The sequence below is a fragment of the Balaenoptera acutorostrata genome, chromosome 14 (assembly GCF_949987535.1).
Source record: "Balaenoptera acutorostrata chromosome 14, mBalAcu1.1, whole genome shotgun sequence".
NCBI lineage: Eukaryota > Metazoa > Chordata > Mammalia > Artiodactyla > Balaenopteridae > Balaenoptera > Balaenoptera acutorostrata.
The window spans coordinates 51,706,414-51,724,739 of record NC_080077.1 but is presented as its reverse complement, the minus strand read 5'-3'; the positions used below and the strand labels follow the sequence as shown (position 1 = coordinate 51,724,739).

The following is an 18,326-nucleotide window of genomic DNA, read 5'->3' as shown; positions in this document are numbered from 1 at the left end:
GCTGCACTGCACCCTCCCCCCAGGCACGTGGGAAAGGCATCCCTTGGGACCTTGTCCTCCACCTCTCCCCAGCCCTACTCCCCTCACAGAGGAGTTGCTTGTACCCCAGGACTCCCCTCCAGAGGCCAGTCTCATTGCAGAGGGTCTTTTAAAATCAAAAATATTTCTAGTAAGGACCAGCCTCCTCAGCAAGCGCCCAGATGCAGCAATTTGCTGCCTTAGTGGAATCCCCAAATTCCAGATTCTCTTATATTCATGAGTCAGCTACAGAGGGCTGTGTGGGTGTCTCATGCTCTTTGGAGGCAAATTATTGCCCCAGCTGGCTCTAATAGGCACTCAGCAAGATGCTGTGGAAAGAGCAGGATGGTGGAGTCAGGCAGACCTGGGTTCACATGTCTGCTCTATGAAATCAGACAAGGTATTTAACTTCTCTAAGCCTCAATGTTCTCATCTGGGAGGAGAAAATGGGATATTAGGAGGCTGCTGTGGACTAAACTGTGTCCCTCAAATTCATGTGTTGAAGCGCTAACCCCCAGTGTGATGGGAAAAAATTAGGTTTAGATGAGGACACAGAAAGCAGCCATCTGCAAGCCAGGAAGAGCCCTCACCAGAACCCAACCATACTGGCTCCCTGATCTTGGACTTTTCGCCTCCAGAGCTGTTAAATAATTTCCTGTTGTTTAAGCCACTCAGTTTACGGCATTCTGTTACGGCAGCCTGAGCTGACTGAGGCAGGTGCACCTTTAGAGTATTAATTATTGTGGGTTTAAATGTAAGTGCATTTAAAGCGTTATTAATAAATAACTTCTGTGGGGTTAAATGCATGGAAAGTGCTTGGTGCTGTTCATGATAGATGCCTAGTAGCTGTGAATGTCTCTCCTCTTGCCCCAGATGCCAGACGTTATTCCTGCTCCCAAACGTGAGGTCCTACAGGAGGGTGGTGACACATAAGAGCTACCTTCCTTTTTCTGGGCAAACTAATAAATTCTCCTACCAAGGCAAGAGAAAAAAACAGATCCCTAGACACTGCCCAAGATCTTTTGTCATCAGTCCAGGGATGGAGGGAACCAGGGATGAGACTTCCTCTTTGCTAAGTTTTAGACATTCACTCAAGCCATTCCCCGTGAGCCATCATTCTGGATAGCCCTCCTGTTCATTAACAGATGTTTATTTAGCACCCACAGTGTGCCACACGCTTTTATAAGCCCTTTACAAGTATTAACACATTTAAACTTTGTAACAAATCTGTAATGTAGGTGCAGTTATTATCCCACTGTGCAGACAAGGAAACTGAGGCCCAAGGAGGTTAAATGACTTGAACAAGGTCACACAGCCAGCAGGTAGAAGATCAGAATTCCAGCTCCAGAGTCCCAGCGAAGCAAGCGAGGATACTTTTGGGGATCCTATGTCCCTACTTTTACTTTGCCTCCCTCAAAAACACCTGGGATCTTTTTACAGATCTCCTAGAAACCTGAGGCCACTAGGGTATTTCCTTGCTGTAGAATCCATACTGAAGTTCAAGATAATTCTGTTATTTATTCCCTTCCCCTGTATTTAAACTAACAAACCAGGCAATTAGGGCCTCATTTATTCTTTCTTTCTCCAGGTATTCATTGAGTGTCTACCAGGTACTGGACCCATGCTGGCTGCTATGGGTGGAGGAACCACTGGCTGAAGGCCCAGTGTGTGTTTTCTGTAGCCAAATGCCTGAATTTCCCTTTGAATAGAGTAAGATGTAAAAAGGTCATTCTCTTTAATGAAAAGAAGGCCAAAAGGAGAGAGAATTAAATCAGAGAATGTAAGAGCTAGCACAGTCCTCCTGCTCAGCTCACAGCCTCCCTCTTATCCCTGAGGAACTTTGGTTTCATACAAGAGATAAAAGGCCCTTCCTTACTCATAAAAAAGAAAGAAATTTTGCCATTCGCAGCAACACGGAGGGACCTAGAGGGTATTATACTAAGTGAAATAAGTCAGACAGAGAAAATGTCATACTGTAATGATTTCACTTATATGTGGAATCTAAAAAAAGAAAACAAACAAATGAAGACAACAAAACAGAAATAGACTCATAGAGATAGAGAACTAACTAGTTGTTACCAGTAGGCAGAGGGAAGGGGGAGGGGCAAGATGGGGTAGGGGATTGAGGTACAAGCTACTGTGTATAAAATAGATAAGCAACGAGGATATATCGTACAGCGCAGGGAGTATAGCCAATATTTTATAATAACTTTAAATGGAGTATAATTTGTAAAAATATTGAATCACTGTGTTCTATACCTGAGGTAATATTGTTTATCAACTATATTTCAATTTTTTTAAAAAAAGAGGTACAAGGCACTTCTTAACCAATAAAACCCAGTGGGCAAATCAGGGCCCAAGACATGCATGGGCACTGAGGTTATTCCCCCCCAGGCTGGGGAAGGGCTTCCCAGGCAGGCGGTGACCTACAGCTGGGTGGAGAGGGAAGTGAATGTATTCCAGGCATGGGGCAGGGCAGGGGGTGGGGTGGAGGGGGCGTGTGCAGGGTCAGAGGTGAGAGGCAGAGGCTGCTATATATCGAGTTTAGTATAACCAGACTCCTGGCGTTTTCCTCTGACTCCCAGACCCGTATATCCAAATGCCTTACCTAATCTCATCAACTGTGGGTGCTTGAGAAGCACCTCAAGATGTCTAACTCATGGCCTTTCCTCCACCTGGCCCTTCTTCCCATTAATTCAGAGTATGGGATTGCCGTCCATCCAATTGTGTAATCCAGAAACCCAGAGCTCATTCTGAGTGATTCCTCTCCCTCATCCCCCAATCCAGTCTTCACCACATACTGTCCGTTTTCCTCCCTAAATAGTTTTCCAGCCTGGCCTCCCTGTTCCATCTCCGCCGTCACCCCAGCCTCAGCTTTGTTATTTGCCATCTGGAACACCACAGGAGGTTCCTGACGGGCATCCCTGCATCTGCCCTTCTCTGCACTGTGGTCTCAGTCACCAGGAGATGAGTCTCGAGGCTGAGTGGAAGGCAGGGACAAAATAACTAAGGGTCTTATGTGCTCCGCTAAAGGGTTCATTCATTCATTCATTCTTGCATTCAGCAACCACTTATTTTTTTTTTACAACAATGAAGTTTATTATTATTATTATTTTGCTTCAAAAATTTATCATCTAGGCTTTATTCTGATTCACCCCAAGACACTGAAATGCTACAGTTTTCTGTTTTGTTAGTCGATATTTCCAGGGGGAATTCCAAAGGGAGTGATTTCTTTTCTTTTTTTAAATTTTTATTGGCGTATAGTTAATTTACAATATTGTGTTTATATATATGCACACATCCACTCTTTTTTAGATTCCTTTCCCATGTAGGTCATTACAGAGTATTGAGTAGAGTTCCCTGTGCTGTACAGTAGGTTCTCATTAGTTATCTATCGAGCACTGCTCTGTGCGGGCACTGTTCCGGATGCTGGGAATGCAGTGATGAATAAAACAAGTCCCAAGTCTTGTGGAACTTACACCTTAGAGCTGGAAGACAGGCATTAAACACATAACAGGTCAGGTGGTCACATGTGTTACAGAGAAGAGGGGGAGGGGAAAGTGAGTAACAGTGCTATTTTATATAGGGTGGCTGAGGAAAGTATGTCCAATAAGGTGACAGCTAAGCAACAGCCCAAAGGACATGAGGAGTGAGCCAGGATAACTGGAGGAAGGAATATTGCAGACAGGGAGACTAGCAGTGCAGAGGTTCTTGGGCAGGATCAGGCTGACATGCTCAAAAAGAGCAAGAAGACTGGTGAGGTTAGCGTGGGGATGGGGGGAGCTGGGGGCTGGAGCAGCAAATAAGGCCGGGGAGGTAAGGACTGGGGCAGCTGGGGCAGGCCTGTGGGCCGGATGAGATGAGTGGTGATATCTGAGTGACTTTTAAAGGACCACCATGTTGAGGACAGGCTCAGAGAGGCAAAGGCAGAAGAAGAGAAGCCAGTGAGGAGGTGAAAGATGGACTAGGTGGTAGCAGAGGAGCTGAGAGGCGATCAGACGGCGTGTTTCGAAGGCAGCGTTGATAGGAGTTATAGATGGATTATGACCTGAGGGCCATTCTTTTGGGAGGTGGGCAGGTCTGGGGAACAGACTTCCAGGGTGGGGGGCCCGGGGGAGCTCTGGGTCAGGGCAAACAAGCTCTGCTCACTGGTGTTGGCACCTTTGTACACAGGAACTAGATCAGCCCGACTTTTCCAGACCCTTGGCTGGAGGGACTGAGCTTAGAGTGTTCCAAACCCTGGCCCAGAGTGGTCCCCTGCCTTTGGCGCATTTCCCTGCAGGAAGAGTCATGGGAAGTAAAGCAGCAAACGGCAAGGGCAAACACTGCCCTCCTATACAGCCCTTGCCTGGGACAACGGCTTGTCCCTGCCACTGCTGGGGCTGCAGTGAGTCTTTGACACCCTTGTCCTCACTTTATTTCAGAATCTAAGTCCATTGATGATTGTGAGGAGCTGGTGATCAATACTACGGCGACGATCAACAACTTATCTTACTACCAAGTGAAGAATTCCATAATTCAAGACAAAAAGCTATATATTGCTGAATGTAAGGCTCAGAGTTGGGTTTGGGTAGATGCATGTTCATTTAAGGTCTTGACTTTACTAACTAAACACAGAACTGGAGGCATTTATATTTTCTGATTTCTGGTACTACTATCTAAGAGCCTGATTTAATTCTAAGAAAGTTGAATATGGGGACACATTAGTTTCTTAGTTCCGGCTAGAGTCCCCTATAGTTGGAATTTTATTATCATTTGTAATTTTAAAATTATCAGTATTTAGCATGATATTGGTTTCTAATAGCCTTTAAATTGAAACTTAAATTCACTTATTTTATTTCTCTGGTCGCAAAACCCAGTGCTCTTAAAGCTCCTTGTGAGTCACAACATGGATGGAATCCTGGAGGCTGTACGTGTTTTTGGAAATCTCTCCCAGGATCATGACATCTGTGATTTCATTGTGCAGAGAAATGGTGAGTTAATGACACTCACATTCATAAACAGGTATGTCTTGCCAATAAACAGCTGAGCGGTTTTGCAGCTTGGGTCATGACAATGTGATACTTGTTTCTGCTTTGGGACAAGTGGTGCCTCACATTCTGTTCCGTCCATCCGTAAGGCTCTCAGCTCAGGATGCCAAGACGGACCTAGGCTGCGTTCTTAGCGTTTCCCTCTCCTTCATAAGTGGTCTTCTGAGTTTTGAGATGGCGCGTGTGTGCCTGTGTGTGTGTGCGTTTGTGTGTGTTTAAGGGAAACAAGTAATCTGTACACATCATTTCTGTCCATGGGAATGGACTGAAAGGACATTCTCCATCATGTACTGGAATGTCTATTATAGTACTGCTTGTAATAGTGAAAAATGGAAATAACCTAAATGTCCATCAACAGGTAAGAGGATAAATACATTACAGTATATTCATGCAACCAAGCTTCTACAGCAATGAAAATAAATGGGCTAGAAGTTCATGTATCACCATGCGTCAACCTCAAACGTGTAATATAGGAGCAAAAAGGCTAGTAATTGGAGGACATATATGAAATAATGCCATTAATAGAGTTTTAAAACCTGCAAAACAATCTTGGGTATTATTTATGTAATACTCACGTGGTAATGGAATAAGGTATAAATGTAGTTGGAAATGATAAACTCCACATTTAAGACAAAGTTACATTTGAATGGTTGCCCCCAAATATAAAATTGAATCTGTAATGTTTTATTTCTTAAAGTGGGTAGCAGGTACACAAGAGTGTATACTAAACATACTGTTTGCATGTCTTAAGTATTTCATGTAAAAATGGTAAAAAAATACCTATTTATGTTCGTGATAGAAACTTTGGATAACACAGATTAAAAAAAACACTACCCCAGAGATAACTGTTAACATTTTAGTGTATGTTCTTTAGACTCTTAAAAACACACTTACATGTGATGCAGCGTTTGCCAAGCTCACTCTGTGACACATCAGTAGGCCAAGGTCAGCACAGGGTGGCCACCTCTCAGGTGAGCAGTAGAACAGAGCACACACCTTATTCATTCTCCCCCAACCCTTTGCCCAGCCCCTGCTTGGGGATGAGAAGACAGGACAAACAGTTCCATTTCTAGGAGTAAGGGAAGGCTGGGAGCCTGTCCTGATATGAGACATCCCCTACCCTGGAAGTCCGGCCTCACTACAGGCTTGTTTCCTGCGGTCTGAGCGAGTCTTCTCTTACAAGCTGTGGCCCTGGAAGACTTCCAGGAAGATCTCCACTGGAGCCCGTGCTCCCCTCTCCCAGGGCTGTGTATTTAAAGAAACTTGCTGCTGGAGGTTCATAAGGGCCCTGGAGAACAACCAGAAGTTAGAGATGAAATGAATGGCACCTGTGTGATTGGAAGGCCGTGGTACCCTCCTCTCCATGGGCGGGGGCTCTACCACTGCCTGGGAGGGGGAGCTGATGCCTGCGTCAGATACAGCAATATCAGGGGACAGGGGGCCTGGGGGGCGGGGAGCAGGTTCTGAAGTGGTGGATGTTGGGGAAGGCGCTTCTGAGCAGTGGGTGAAGTCCGCTTAGGAAGAGTGGACCGAGTCCCCTAGCAGGGTTTCCAGTTTTGCAAGCTGCTCCCCTTTGCCATTTGAGAAATGAAATACAGCTGGGGTCCCTGAGCTTTACTGGCCTGCATTCGTTCTCTGCCCTCCCAGTTCACAAGTTCATGATTGCTCTGCTGGATGCTAAGCGTCAGGATATTTGCTTTTCTGCCTGTGGTGTTCTTCTAAATCTCACCGTGGATAAAGACAAGCGTGTCATCCTAAAAGAAGGAGGTGGCATTAAAAAGTAAGTTCAAGGCATGGAGTCCTGACTCTGTCAGGATTCAGAGGACATAGTTTTCCGGGGAGCTTAGGTCCCTCTCCTCATTTCTCCCAGGCAGAGGTATTTCAACATTTGGAAGTGCCAAGCTAGGGCTAAAGAGGGGATTTAGGTTCCATTGGATGTTTAAAGTAATTCAGAAGTAGGTTATTGCTACTTTAGAGCGGCTTAAATTTGTAGATATGAAATTAATTTTAATAACACTGAATTATATATAACGCATATGAAATATCACAGAAAGTTAAGCGTCATGTTAAAAATATAAAAATTAAAGAGATCCTGTCCTAATAACGTCTTAATCTGACTTTTATTAACTCAGGTTAGTGGATTGTTTAAGGGATTTTGGTCCCACTGATTGGCAGCTGGCCTGCTTGGTGTGCAAAACTTTATGGAACTTCAGTGAAAATATCACCAGTGCTTCGTCATGTTTTGGAGATGAGGCCGCCAACACACTCTTAGTCCTGCTCTCATCGTTTTTAGGTAAGACTCCTGACTGTGAGTCTGTGAGTTTTATCAAAATGAGAAAATTTTTTTTTCTGTGACCTGTATGGATAAAGATTGGTAGGCATTTGGGTAGCTTTGTTTCTATAAGTAACAAGAGCATGTTAAAGATTATTATAATTTGGAGCTCTCTGGAAGAGGCTGAATGTTATTTACAGTGGGATGCAAGGACTTTTAACTCATTGCCTGATGTCATGATTTCTTCTGTGGCTTTTTCCCCTTGTTTGCATTTTCTGTAAACTGCATAAATAGAAGATCTAGGCATAAATGTATAGCTGTTGTTTAAAAAGTATATATACGTTGTCATAATTGAGAAAATATGGCTAAAAGCTACTCTGAATTAAGTCACGCTTTTCATGAACCCGTACGTTTTGATTAGCATCTATGTTAATTATGGGAGGGAGGGTCTGTGAAACTATGTGACATGACAGTGGGGCCTTACATTGAACGGTGGGAAATCACTGATACAAACCAAAGGAAAGATGAGAGTGTCTTACCTTGAAAAATGTCTATTTTTAGGATAATTTTTTCATCCTGGGTTAGGTCTAACAGCAGTGGTTTGGGTCAGTAAATGAGTTGAGTGTTTAAATAATCTCTTTTCCAAAACGGAGGTGTCCCTACCCATTGCCTAGGCACTGTGCTGGTTCCGCAAGGCCATGTGGAAAGACTCGGTTTGACTCAGAGGCTGTGTATTCAAATCCAGCCTCTCTCGGGGGGTGGGGGTGTGTGACTCGACAGGAGAATCTCTCAGAACCTGTCTTTTCGTCTGTAAAATGGGGACGTGATATCCCTGCCCTGTTGCAGGGAGTCGTGAGAATCAAACAAGCATCCTAAGAACACTCCGGGAAGACCAGAAGGCTGTAGTCAGACAATTCTGAGTTAAGGCCTCGCTTTATCATGTACAAGCTTTTAACCTTGGGCTTAACCTCTCTGAGCTTATATTTTCTCATGTCTAAGATGGGGATGATTGATGTCCACTTTGCAGACTTGTAAGGATAATAAATGAGCAGACCTGTACAAAGAACCTGATACAGAGCCTGACACATAGCAAGGCCTCAAATCACGGTTGTGAAAGTGCTTCATAAATGCTGTGTCGTAACAATATGTTATTAAACAGGAACTCGGAACCTGAAGCTATTTGAAAGAATCGGGTGTGCTAGGTTGATGTGAAATTTGCTTTTTTCCAGGTAAATAAAATTTTGCGTAAGAGTAGGAAAAATGAGCATGACTTTAAATCATTGAGGTTCACAGTCTGCTCTGTACACATGAAGCTTTCTCAGGTTGCCGGGAGCAGAAGCGTGCTCAGCTTGCCTTAATTCAGTTCTCAGCTGTGGCAGAACATTGCAATCAGCTGTGGAATTAAAAAACAAAAACAACAACAAAAAAACACTTGTCTTGGCCCCATCCCCAGGAATTGATTCAGGAGCTCTGGGTGGGAGGCTGATTATCTGCATCATTAAAAAGTTCCACAGGTGAGACTGCTCTTCAGGCAGCACTGAGAACCTCTGCCCTGGTTAATGAAGGAGTTGAAGGAGAGGATGTCCGGGAAAGAAGGAAGCCGGGAGACAAGCGCATCGCCCAGAGCCTGCTGGACAGGCACTCAGGACCAGGAAGGTTGTTCCAGGTGGAAGCAGAGACCCCGAGCGGCACCCTCAGTAGAGGGCGTCATCTGCTCCACCCTGCTGAGACCCAGCCGTGCTCTGTCTCAGCTCTTGTAGGAAAAGTCCTTCCTCCCCCTCGTTCCCTCTAGGCTCCTGCATGGCCATGGCTTCAGCTGCCTCGAGGCTGCTTCTTGCCGCGCTCCGTGAGTGGGACTCTGTCTCCTCTGTTGTTGGCATGACTTTCTGAGTCACATTGGGGAGATGTGACTGGTTCCGTGAGTCACTCTCCTGGGGTGTCGGGCTTCCGTGCCTCAGGCAGCAGCTGCCTCGACCACAGGCTGTCTGTGGGTTCCTTTGGCACCTAAGTCTGGGGCAGTCAATGATATATAACAAAATGGTGGGGCTGTGTGGCACCTTGAAGGGATGTGGGCACGGCCGGCTGCACGGCAGGGGGCAGCACACCGGGGGGACACTCGACTGTAATGGGCTTGTTCCTACCTCTTCCCGCCCCCAACCTTCCCTACAGCCGGGTTGGGCTTCGCGTGCTTCCCTAACCTTGTACCTTTGCTCGTGCCGTATCCCTTACCTACCTGGCCCAATGCTGCCGGTCCTTGCAGGCCCTTCCCATGAGCTTTTCAAGCCCATGGTCATAGGAAGTCTATACTACTTACATAGTAATTAATCATGAGCTGTGTAACTTGTTCTGTATTATTGTTTTGTAACTTTTCTCTTTTTTCCCCACTCCAGTGGAGCCACTTTAGGGGAAGGATATTGCCTTGTGCAAAGCAGGTTCTTGATGCTTGTGGATTAACTGACAATAGTGGTTATCTTTAATAGTGCTGTATACTTTTAAAAGCACGTTCATTCTATCCTTGTAAGATCTCTCTAAGGTCATCAGCTAGGTGACAGATGAGGTAGGTAGGTCTAGGAGGGTTAGGTGACTTGTCTAAGATCATACTGTAGCAAGGCCAGGGCTCTTCATCAGAAAGTAAACATCTAGCCCCTGTGTTTTTCTGCTGTTCCATTACATAGTATACCCTTACCCTACCCCGCCGTGGAGGGGGACAGAGGCATGGGTGACAAAAATCAACATAGTCCGTCAGGGAGCCGGGTCATCACACTGTGGAGGACCGGCTGCTTGCTGGCTCTTCTCTCCACCGTGTGGGCATCAGACCCTTACTTCTGACAGGGTTGTAGCTGTGCCTGGCCAGTTGGGTGGCACCAGGTGAAACGGATACATGAGTGAGAGTATACTTAAATTTCAATTCTTTTAAAAAAATAGCTAAAAAACAGGCCATTTTGAAAACAGGACGAGCCGTTAAATCACAAAAGTCCCACGTGGAAGTGTGAGCACTGTTTTTAGAAATAACGGGAGGGCAATTGATAAAGCAATGTACTAAGTTAACCAACTTTTTCTTGATGGGGAACTGGAAAAAGAAAGTAATGGTCCTCAGTGTGGTTGGGATGTTGACAGTCTTTTAGGAAAGTGGCTTAAAAAGAATGTTTTCTGAAACTTCCTGATGTACTGCAGCTGCTTCTTATAAACTCATTAGCAGTGTGTTTATCTTGAAGTCCTTAAGTGATGTGCCCTGGCACACTAGTCTACTGTGAGCTTCTCTCAGGGCTGCCTGAAAATGGTGATCAGTGTGTGCAGTTTGTTATTGTGAATGTAAACAACACTAGGTTATTTTACGTTCGTCTGTGGTATGTGGAACTTAGCACCTAGGTTATATGACAGGGTAGAGGGGGACCCAGTGTTCAAGTTAGAGGATCACATCACCAAGCCCATGCCAAAGAGCCATCAGGTGCTTCTGGAACTTGTGAGGACTGTGCCTTATAATAGTCACAACAACAATCAAACCCTCAATAGCCACCTGGTGCTGAACAGCAAGCTAGGAAATGATGCAGTGAGTAGGGGAAGCTTTTATTGATGCTGCAGGATCCTTCAACTGTAATAGGTAGAGATTGTGTTATAATGGTCACTGACAAACTTGTTTTGAGTCCTTTACTCCTTTCTAATATCTTACCTAAAATTCTAGTATTTGGAAGTATGTTGTGCACAAAGAAAGCTTAAGAATAATTGGTTATCTAAATCAGCACTTTTCACACAGTGACCAGCATCTTTAAAAAATGAAGTAGCAAAGAAACAGAATATCAGAATGTAGTACATGGGGCTTCCCTGGTGGCGCAGTGGTTGAGAATCTGCCTGCCAATGTAGGGGACACGGGTTCGATCCCTGGTCCAGGAAGATCCCACATGCCGCAGAGCAAATAAGCCCGTGAGCCACAACTACTGAGCCCACGTGCCACAACTGCTGAAGCCCGTGCACCTGGAGCCTGTGCTTCACAACAAGAGAAGCCACCGCAATGAGTAGCCCCCGCTCACCGCAACTAGAGAAAGCCCACACACAGCAACAAAGACCCAACACAGCCAAAAATAAATAAATATATTAAAAAATATATATATAGTACATGTAGTAATATAGAAATAAGTAAAATAAGTAAAGTAAAAATAAGTATTCTATTGTGAAACATTTGCTATTTGTATATGAATATTTAAGTGTGTGTATATAGTCATCATGTAATATGGACTTCTTAGGTCACAGTAAAAAGAAGTTTGAAAATCATAGACCTAAATTTTTCTTGAATTAGCCTCTGCTATTCTTTGCAGTACAAGTTCCAAAATTTAATACCTAGTGCAATATGACACACTTTATGCATTTGCTGTATTTACTTTGAAACTTGAGACTGCTTTTATCTTACCTATAGGTATTTGGCCACTTTTGTTATCTTGCCTAACCCAATTTACAATTAATAGGGTCTGAGTGTAGATTAACTAATTATATGCTAAGCCTCAAGAAAAGTAACATAGTCTTGACGTTAGATTAAAAAACCCCAAAACACCAAAATAGTGACTTGGCTAAAACCATCAAATCCAACCAAAAGCCCTGGGCAGAGGAGAGGACTGTGGGGTGCCTGGGCAGCCCTCAGCCCTAAGCTGCTTGGGAAAGAAGGGCATGAAACAAGAGAATTCTTTTTTTTTTTAAACAACAGCTCCTGTTTATTCTTTTTTTATTCTTTTTATTTATTTATTTTATTTATGGCTGTGTTGGGTCCTCGTCTCCGTGCGAGGGCTCCCTCCAGCTGTGGCAAGTGGGGGCCACTCTTCATCGCGGTGCGCGGGCCACTCACTATCGCGGCCTCTCTTGTTGCGGAGCACAGGCTCCAGACGCGCAGGCCCAGCAACTGTGGCTCACGGGCCCAGTCGCTCCGCGGCACGTGGGATCCTCCCAGACCAGGGCCCGAACCCGCGCCCCCCGCACTGGCAGGCAGACCCTCAACCACTGCGCCACCAGGGAAGCCCCGAGAATTCATTTTTAATGAAAGTTTAGTGCTCAGAAAATCTGGAGAAGAGTGAGCAGGAAGAAGATCTAGAAATTCAAAAGCACTCAGAGTCTCACAGACTGCTTTTGTTTGGAAGTAGCCCAACGGGCAGGACTTTGAAGGCATTGAACACCATCTGTATTCTCTTCCTTTCAAGGCCCTGATTATCAAATGGGTGGGGAGAGACAGGTTTGCTTACAGGGATCTCCATGGAGAGTCTTGCTGAAGTGTGTGTGTCTGCCCAGAACTTATCTCGGAGCTGCATAGCTGTCCACTTGGCTGGAGGGGAGGAGGGGAAGGTACAGACTGGGATTCCAGACTTATCTTATCCTGGGTGGTGACACTAACACCAACAGTGCCAAAGTACACCCTGTGTACTGAAAATATTCAGGGTAGAAAATTTGACGTAAACACTAATGAAGCATTTTATGGTAGAATTTTAATTGGCCTTATGAAAAAAGTTTGCGAATTATGCAAGTAGTAATATTTGTGGTCACTTTAGGACTTAGTGGTTACCACTTAAGAAGGCCTCAGACCTAGGAAGTAGCAGAGCAACCTTCTGACTGGCAGGCCAGTGCATTGTCCTGAAGTCCTTCACATGGGGTCCAATATAAACAAAGAAAAATGCAGTGGCAGGTCGGTGCAGAAACCTCAGTAGCCATTTGTCTTCCTACTTGGGTTGGATATACTTATGACATTCACAGAATTCAGAGTGCCCTTGGATTAAGAAGCAAATCAAGGTTGTAATATTGCATTTTTTTTTTTTTACAAGTGCTTTTCTGCATTATCCATGGACTCACTTGGGATTCTGATACTCTTTAGTATTCTCAGTCTCCCACTTTTCACTTTTATTGGTGAGAGCATAAGGTGGCAGGGGGAGGGGTTGTCTTTTCAAAGAAGTATGTCTGGCCTGCTCTGAAATGAGCAACTTGATTTTCAGTCAAGTTTACAGTGTCAAATTCAACTGTGTTACTTTCCCCAAAGATTTCCTAACTTCTTTTATATCTGTTAACCACTGAAGTAATTAACTTTTCTAATGTGCAGATGAGGAAATAAACTATTAATACTTTGTTTATTCTGAGAAATTGTGATCTGACTTTTGGATGTAGACTTACATGTAAACGTTAGAGATAAATTGAAGTAAGAGCTCAAGTCAATCTAGGATTTTTTTTTTTGAGAAGATTATTATCTTTTTTAAATTAAGAGACTAACCTATACTTATTTAAAATTTTTTGTAAAGAACAGAAAAGAGTTAAAGAATTACTCCCATGAAAAAAAGCCTTGTTGGAATTAGAGATGACCCAGGATGAGTTTAACTCATGCCATCAAAAATTAAACTTTATTCAGTAGGATTATGTTTCTAAATAATTGCTGTAATGTTAATTTTTCTGATACAGATGAAGAACTAGCACTGAATGGAAGTTTTGACCAAGACCTAAAAAACTATCACAAACTCCACTGGGAAACAGAATTCAAACCGGTGGCACAGCAGCTTCTAAACCGAATTCAGAGTCATCACACCTTCCTGGAACCCCTGCCTGTTCCTTCTTTCTAACATGATGCAGATAAACAACAGAAACAGGAAGTCAGGTCTCCTTCATTCTTAAGAAGTGGCAACATATGTGAACTTTTTTTCAGTATTAACAAATATTGAAAGTTTTTCAGGTACTGATTTTAGTGAGTAGTCTTAGTATTTTAAAAGAAATAAGCATTTCTTCTTGTTAGATATTATGGAAAAATGAATATACATGTTGTACTTTCTGCTATGAGAAATGTAAGATGAAAATATATGCATGGGATTTCTAAGTAAATGACTTTTTCTTCTATTCTCTATTAAATAATTTAGTTCTAGTCTTAAAATCCTGACTTAACAATTCTAGAATTTAAGTGCTTGTCAGTTCAGTAAATGAACTGTGCAATGAAGACTGTTAGGTTTTGTGTATAGAAAGAATGGTGGTCAACACTATTAGGAATACATTACTACATAAGCATCTGCACTAATTCTTACAGCATCTAATAATAATTTTCTGGTTAGGTACCAGTATTTTTCTCGTTGTCATATTAAGAGAAGGGGTAAGTAGAAACGTTTAGAGAAGATTGCTAGGGGCCATCTACTCTTTACTAAATAAGTAAAATAGATGGAAAAAGGAGTATTTTACCTTTTTATTTTCATTTGAAGTAAAATGAGTAGACCAGACAGTTCTTCTACTTATAACTCTCTGTGACTAGGGAGGTGATATAATGTACTAGAAAGAGTGTAGGCTTAAGTGTATGGCAGATCTCAGTTTGAATCCTAGCTCTCTCCTGCTTGGGCCTTGGGCAAGTAACTTGACTTTTTTAGCTTCAACTGTAAAATGGCATTAATATCTATTTTAATATCGTGTAGTTTAGGGAAAAAAAACAAAATGGGCAAATTGTCCAGTACAGTGACTGATGTATAGTAGGTGCTCAATAAATTATGATGGTAATTAGTTTATTAGTTTGCCACTCTTTGTAGGATAAGTTTGGCCTTTGAATAAATGATAAAAACCAAAGAAATTGAGATAACCGTTGTTATCCCATATTAGCCAAAGGCGATTTGGAAATAAAAGTAGATTTACTACTCTGTAGGGTGAGAGATGAGCCATTAATAACCAAAAAGCTCATCTCTCACGCTAACAAAATACCAAGACTAATGGGATGAAGGCAGGCATCCCAGACTAAATGGGCTCTTAAAATCTATTAGAAAAAAACCTAAATTTCCAGGAACAAATAGACTTACCAAGGGCTCCTCTAGTTTGGGGCTCATCCCTGGTTGGGGCTCAGCAAAATCCTCTGGAGACACTCACCTTATCCATAAGTCTTTCATCCATAATTGTATGCTAGTAGATTCACTCCAATAGTTGAAATCATTTTTAAAAAGTCTGACAGGCTAATCTCTCAAAAACATTTGAAGATCTAAGTCTTTATTTTAACCATAGCAGGCTATATATTCTACTTTCAGTGAAAAAGATAAAACTCTCTTCCCCCTAAAATAGCACCCTCTGTATTTATAACTAATATAATAACTCATAGTGGAATACCACTGTACCTGTTCTCCATATTATACTCAGACTCATGTGCAAGCTGGACCATTTGGAACCATCTACCTGCCTTAAAAAAAAAAATTATGGTGAAAAACACATAAAATTTACCATCTTAACTATTTTTTTTTAATTTAAAAAGAAAAATTTTTTGGGGGGTGGTGTGCTGTGTGGCATGTAGGATCTTAGTTCCCCAACCAGGGAAGTCCCCATCTTAACTTTTTTTTTTTTTTTTTCCTTATTCAAGTTTAATCATCTCTTTAGAAGGGGAAAACAGTGATAGTACTTGCTGAACCAGAATTACTATCAAAATTCAAAAAGCTGACCATATTCATTTAGCCACAAGCCAATCTTATTTAAATCAGGACAGAAATATTACATCAGCTATTCATGATCTGAGTTCTAGTGTATGAGATCAGTTTAAATGTGGTACACATAAAAAGTCATGAGACATTTGTTTCATAATAAATAAGGCAGTGGCCAACTATTACTCATTAGTAGCTTTTTTGAGATAAGCTATCAAGTCTGCCCTTTCTCCCTTCTTCTTAATGCCAGCGAAGATCATTTTTGTTCCAGGGATGTACTTCTTGGGATTCTCCAAATACTCCATCAGCGTCTCCTCTCCCCAGGTGATGCCTTTGTTCTTGTTGGCATCTGTGTAAGAGAATCTGACAGCCTGACCTGTCTTTCGCCCAAACAGACCATGGAGATTTGGCCCAGTCTTATGCTTGCCTCCCTTTTCCACAGTATGGCACTGGGCACACTTCTGAACAAAAATTTTCTTGCCCTTCTCAACATCACACATTTTTAAATCGTTCTTTCTCCGTGTACGACTAAGCTGTTCCCGCTCGCAAGCCGAACGTCCTGCTCTCTCTTAACTATTTTTAAATGTACAGTTCAGTAGTGTTAAGTTTATACACATTGTTCTGCAACAGTTCTCCAGAACTTTTTCATCTTGCAAAACTAAAACTCTATAATCCATTAAACAACTCTCCATTTCCTCCTCTCCCCAGGCCCTAGAAACCACCATTCTACTTTGTTTCCATGAATTTGATTTGACTAGTTTAGATATTTCATACAGCATTTGTCTTTTTGTGACTGGCTTATTTTACTTAGCCATAAGGTCCTCAAAGTTCATCCATGTTGTGGCATGTGATGGGATTTCCTTCCTTTTTAAGGCTGAATAATATTTCCTTGTATGTTTATATCACACTTTTTTATCCATTCATTCATCAAAGGACATTTGGGTTGCTTCTCAGGGCTATTGTGAATAATGCGACTATGAACATGGGTGTGTAAATACATCTTTGAGATCCTGCTTTCAATTCCTTTGGGTGTATACCCAGAAACGGAATTACTGGGTCATATAGTAGTAATATTTTTAATTTTTTGAGGAATCTCTATACTGATTTCCACAGAGGCTGCGCCATTTCGCATCACCAACAGTGCACAAGGGTTCCCATTTCTTTACATCTTCTCCAACACTTGCCATTTTCTGTTTTTTGTTTGTTTGTTTTGTTTTTGCTTTTTGGGTTTTTTTGATAGTAGCCATCCTAATGGTTGTGAAATGGTATCTCATTGTGGTTTTGATTTGCATTTCTCTAATAATTAGTGATATTGAGTATCTTTTCATATGGTTTTTGGCCACATATATCATCTTTGGAGAAATGTCTATTCAAGTCCTTTGCCCATTTTTATTTATTTATTTTGAAAAATAATTATTTTAAAATTTTTATTGAAATATAGTTGATTTACAGTGTAGTGTTAGTTTCAGGTTTACAGCAAAGTGATTCAGATATATATATATAACACACACACACACACACACACACACATACATACATTTGTTAGATTCATTTCCAGTATAGGTTATTACAAGATACTGAGTACAGTTCCCTGTGCTATACAGTAGGTCCTTGTTACCTATTTTATATGTAGTAGTGTGTATATGTTAATCCCAAACTCCTAATTTATCCCTCTCCCACCTCGCTTTCCCCTTTGGTAAGCATAAGTTTGCTTTCTGTGTCTGTGAGTCTATATCTGTTTGTAAGTAAGTTCATTCATATCATTTTTTTAGATTCCACATATAAGTAGGTGATATCATTATATTTATCTTTGTCTGACTTACTTCACTTAGTGTGATAATCTCTAGGTCCATCCATGTTGCTGTAAATGGCATTATTTCATTCTTTTTTATGACTGAGTAATATTCCATTGTGTATATATACCACATCTTCTTTTTCCATTCATCTGTCAGCGGACACTGAGGTTGCTTCCATATCTTGGATATTGTAAATAGTGCTGCTATGAACATTGGGGTGCGTGTATCTTTTTGAATTATAGCTTTCTCCAAATATATGCCCAGGAGTGGGATTGCTGGGTCATATGGTAGCTCTATTTTTAGTTTTTTTAAGGAACCTCCATACTGTTCTCCATAGTGGCTGCACCAATTTACATTCCCACCAACAGTGTAGGAGGGTTCCCTTTTCTCCACATCCTCTCCAGCATTTATTACTTGTACACTTTTTGATGATGGCCATTCTGATCGGAGTGAGGTGATACCTCATTGTAGTTTTGATTTGCATTTCTCTAATAATTAGTGATATTGAGCATCTTTTCATGTGCGTATTGGCCATCTGTATGTCTTCTTTGGAGAAATGTCTGTTTAGATCTTCTGCCCATTTTTTGATTGGACTGTTTATTTTTTTGATATTAAGGTGTATGAGCTGTTTGTATATTTTGGAAGTTAATCTCTTGTTGGTCACATTTGCAAGTATTTTCTCCCATTCTGTAGGTTGTCTTTTTGTTTTGTTTATGATTTCCTTTGCTGTGCAACAGCTTTTAAGTTTAATTAGGTCCTGTTTGTTTATTTTGGGTTTTATTTGCATTACTCTAAGAGAGGGATCCAAAAAACTATT

At 42.0% G+C, this 18,326-nt stretch overlaps 2 protein-coding genes across 6 annotated transcripts in view; one reads left to right on the top strand and one right to left on the bottom strand.

The window, feature by feature from the left end:
* The window catches only part of ARMC2 (armadillo repeat containing 2), a 258,731-nt gene extending 243,779 nt beyond the window's left edge, over window positions 1–14,952 (top strand). For all 5 annotated transcript variants that reach the window (XM_007190659.2, XM_057528083.1, XM_007190660.2 and 2 more), the window contains 5 exons: window positions 4,443–4,565; window positions 4,878–4,991; window positions 6,696–6,828; window positions 7,181–7,341; window positions 13,744–14,952. In XM_007190659.2, the coding sequence (XP_007190721.2) occupies window positions 4,443–4,565; window positions 4,878–4,991; window positions 6,696–6,828; window positions 7,181–7,341; window positions 13,744–13,901 (689 nt within the window). In that variant the 3' untranslated portion in view covers window positions 13,902–14,952. The remainder of the gene's footprint in view (window positions 1–4,442; window positions 4,566–4,877; window positions 4,992–6,695; window positions 6,829–7,180; window positions 7,342–13,743) is intronic.
* Window positions 14,953–15,642: 690 nt separating this feature from the next.
* Window positions 15,643–16,290, bottom strand: LOC102999215 (cytochrome c-like). Its single transcript, XM_007190663.3, has one exon. The coding sequence runs from the start codon at window positions 16,211–16,213 to the stop codon at window positions 15,896–15,898; it is 318 nt and encodes a 105-aa protein (XP_007190725.1). The 5' UTR covers window positions 16,214–16,290; the 3' UTR covers window positions 15,643–15,895.
* Window positions 16,291–18,326: the final 2,036 nt, after the last annotated feature.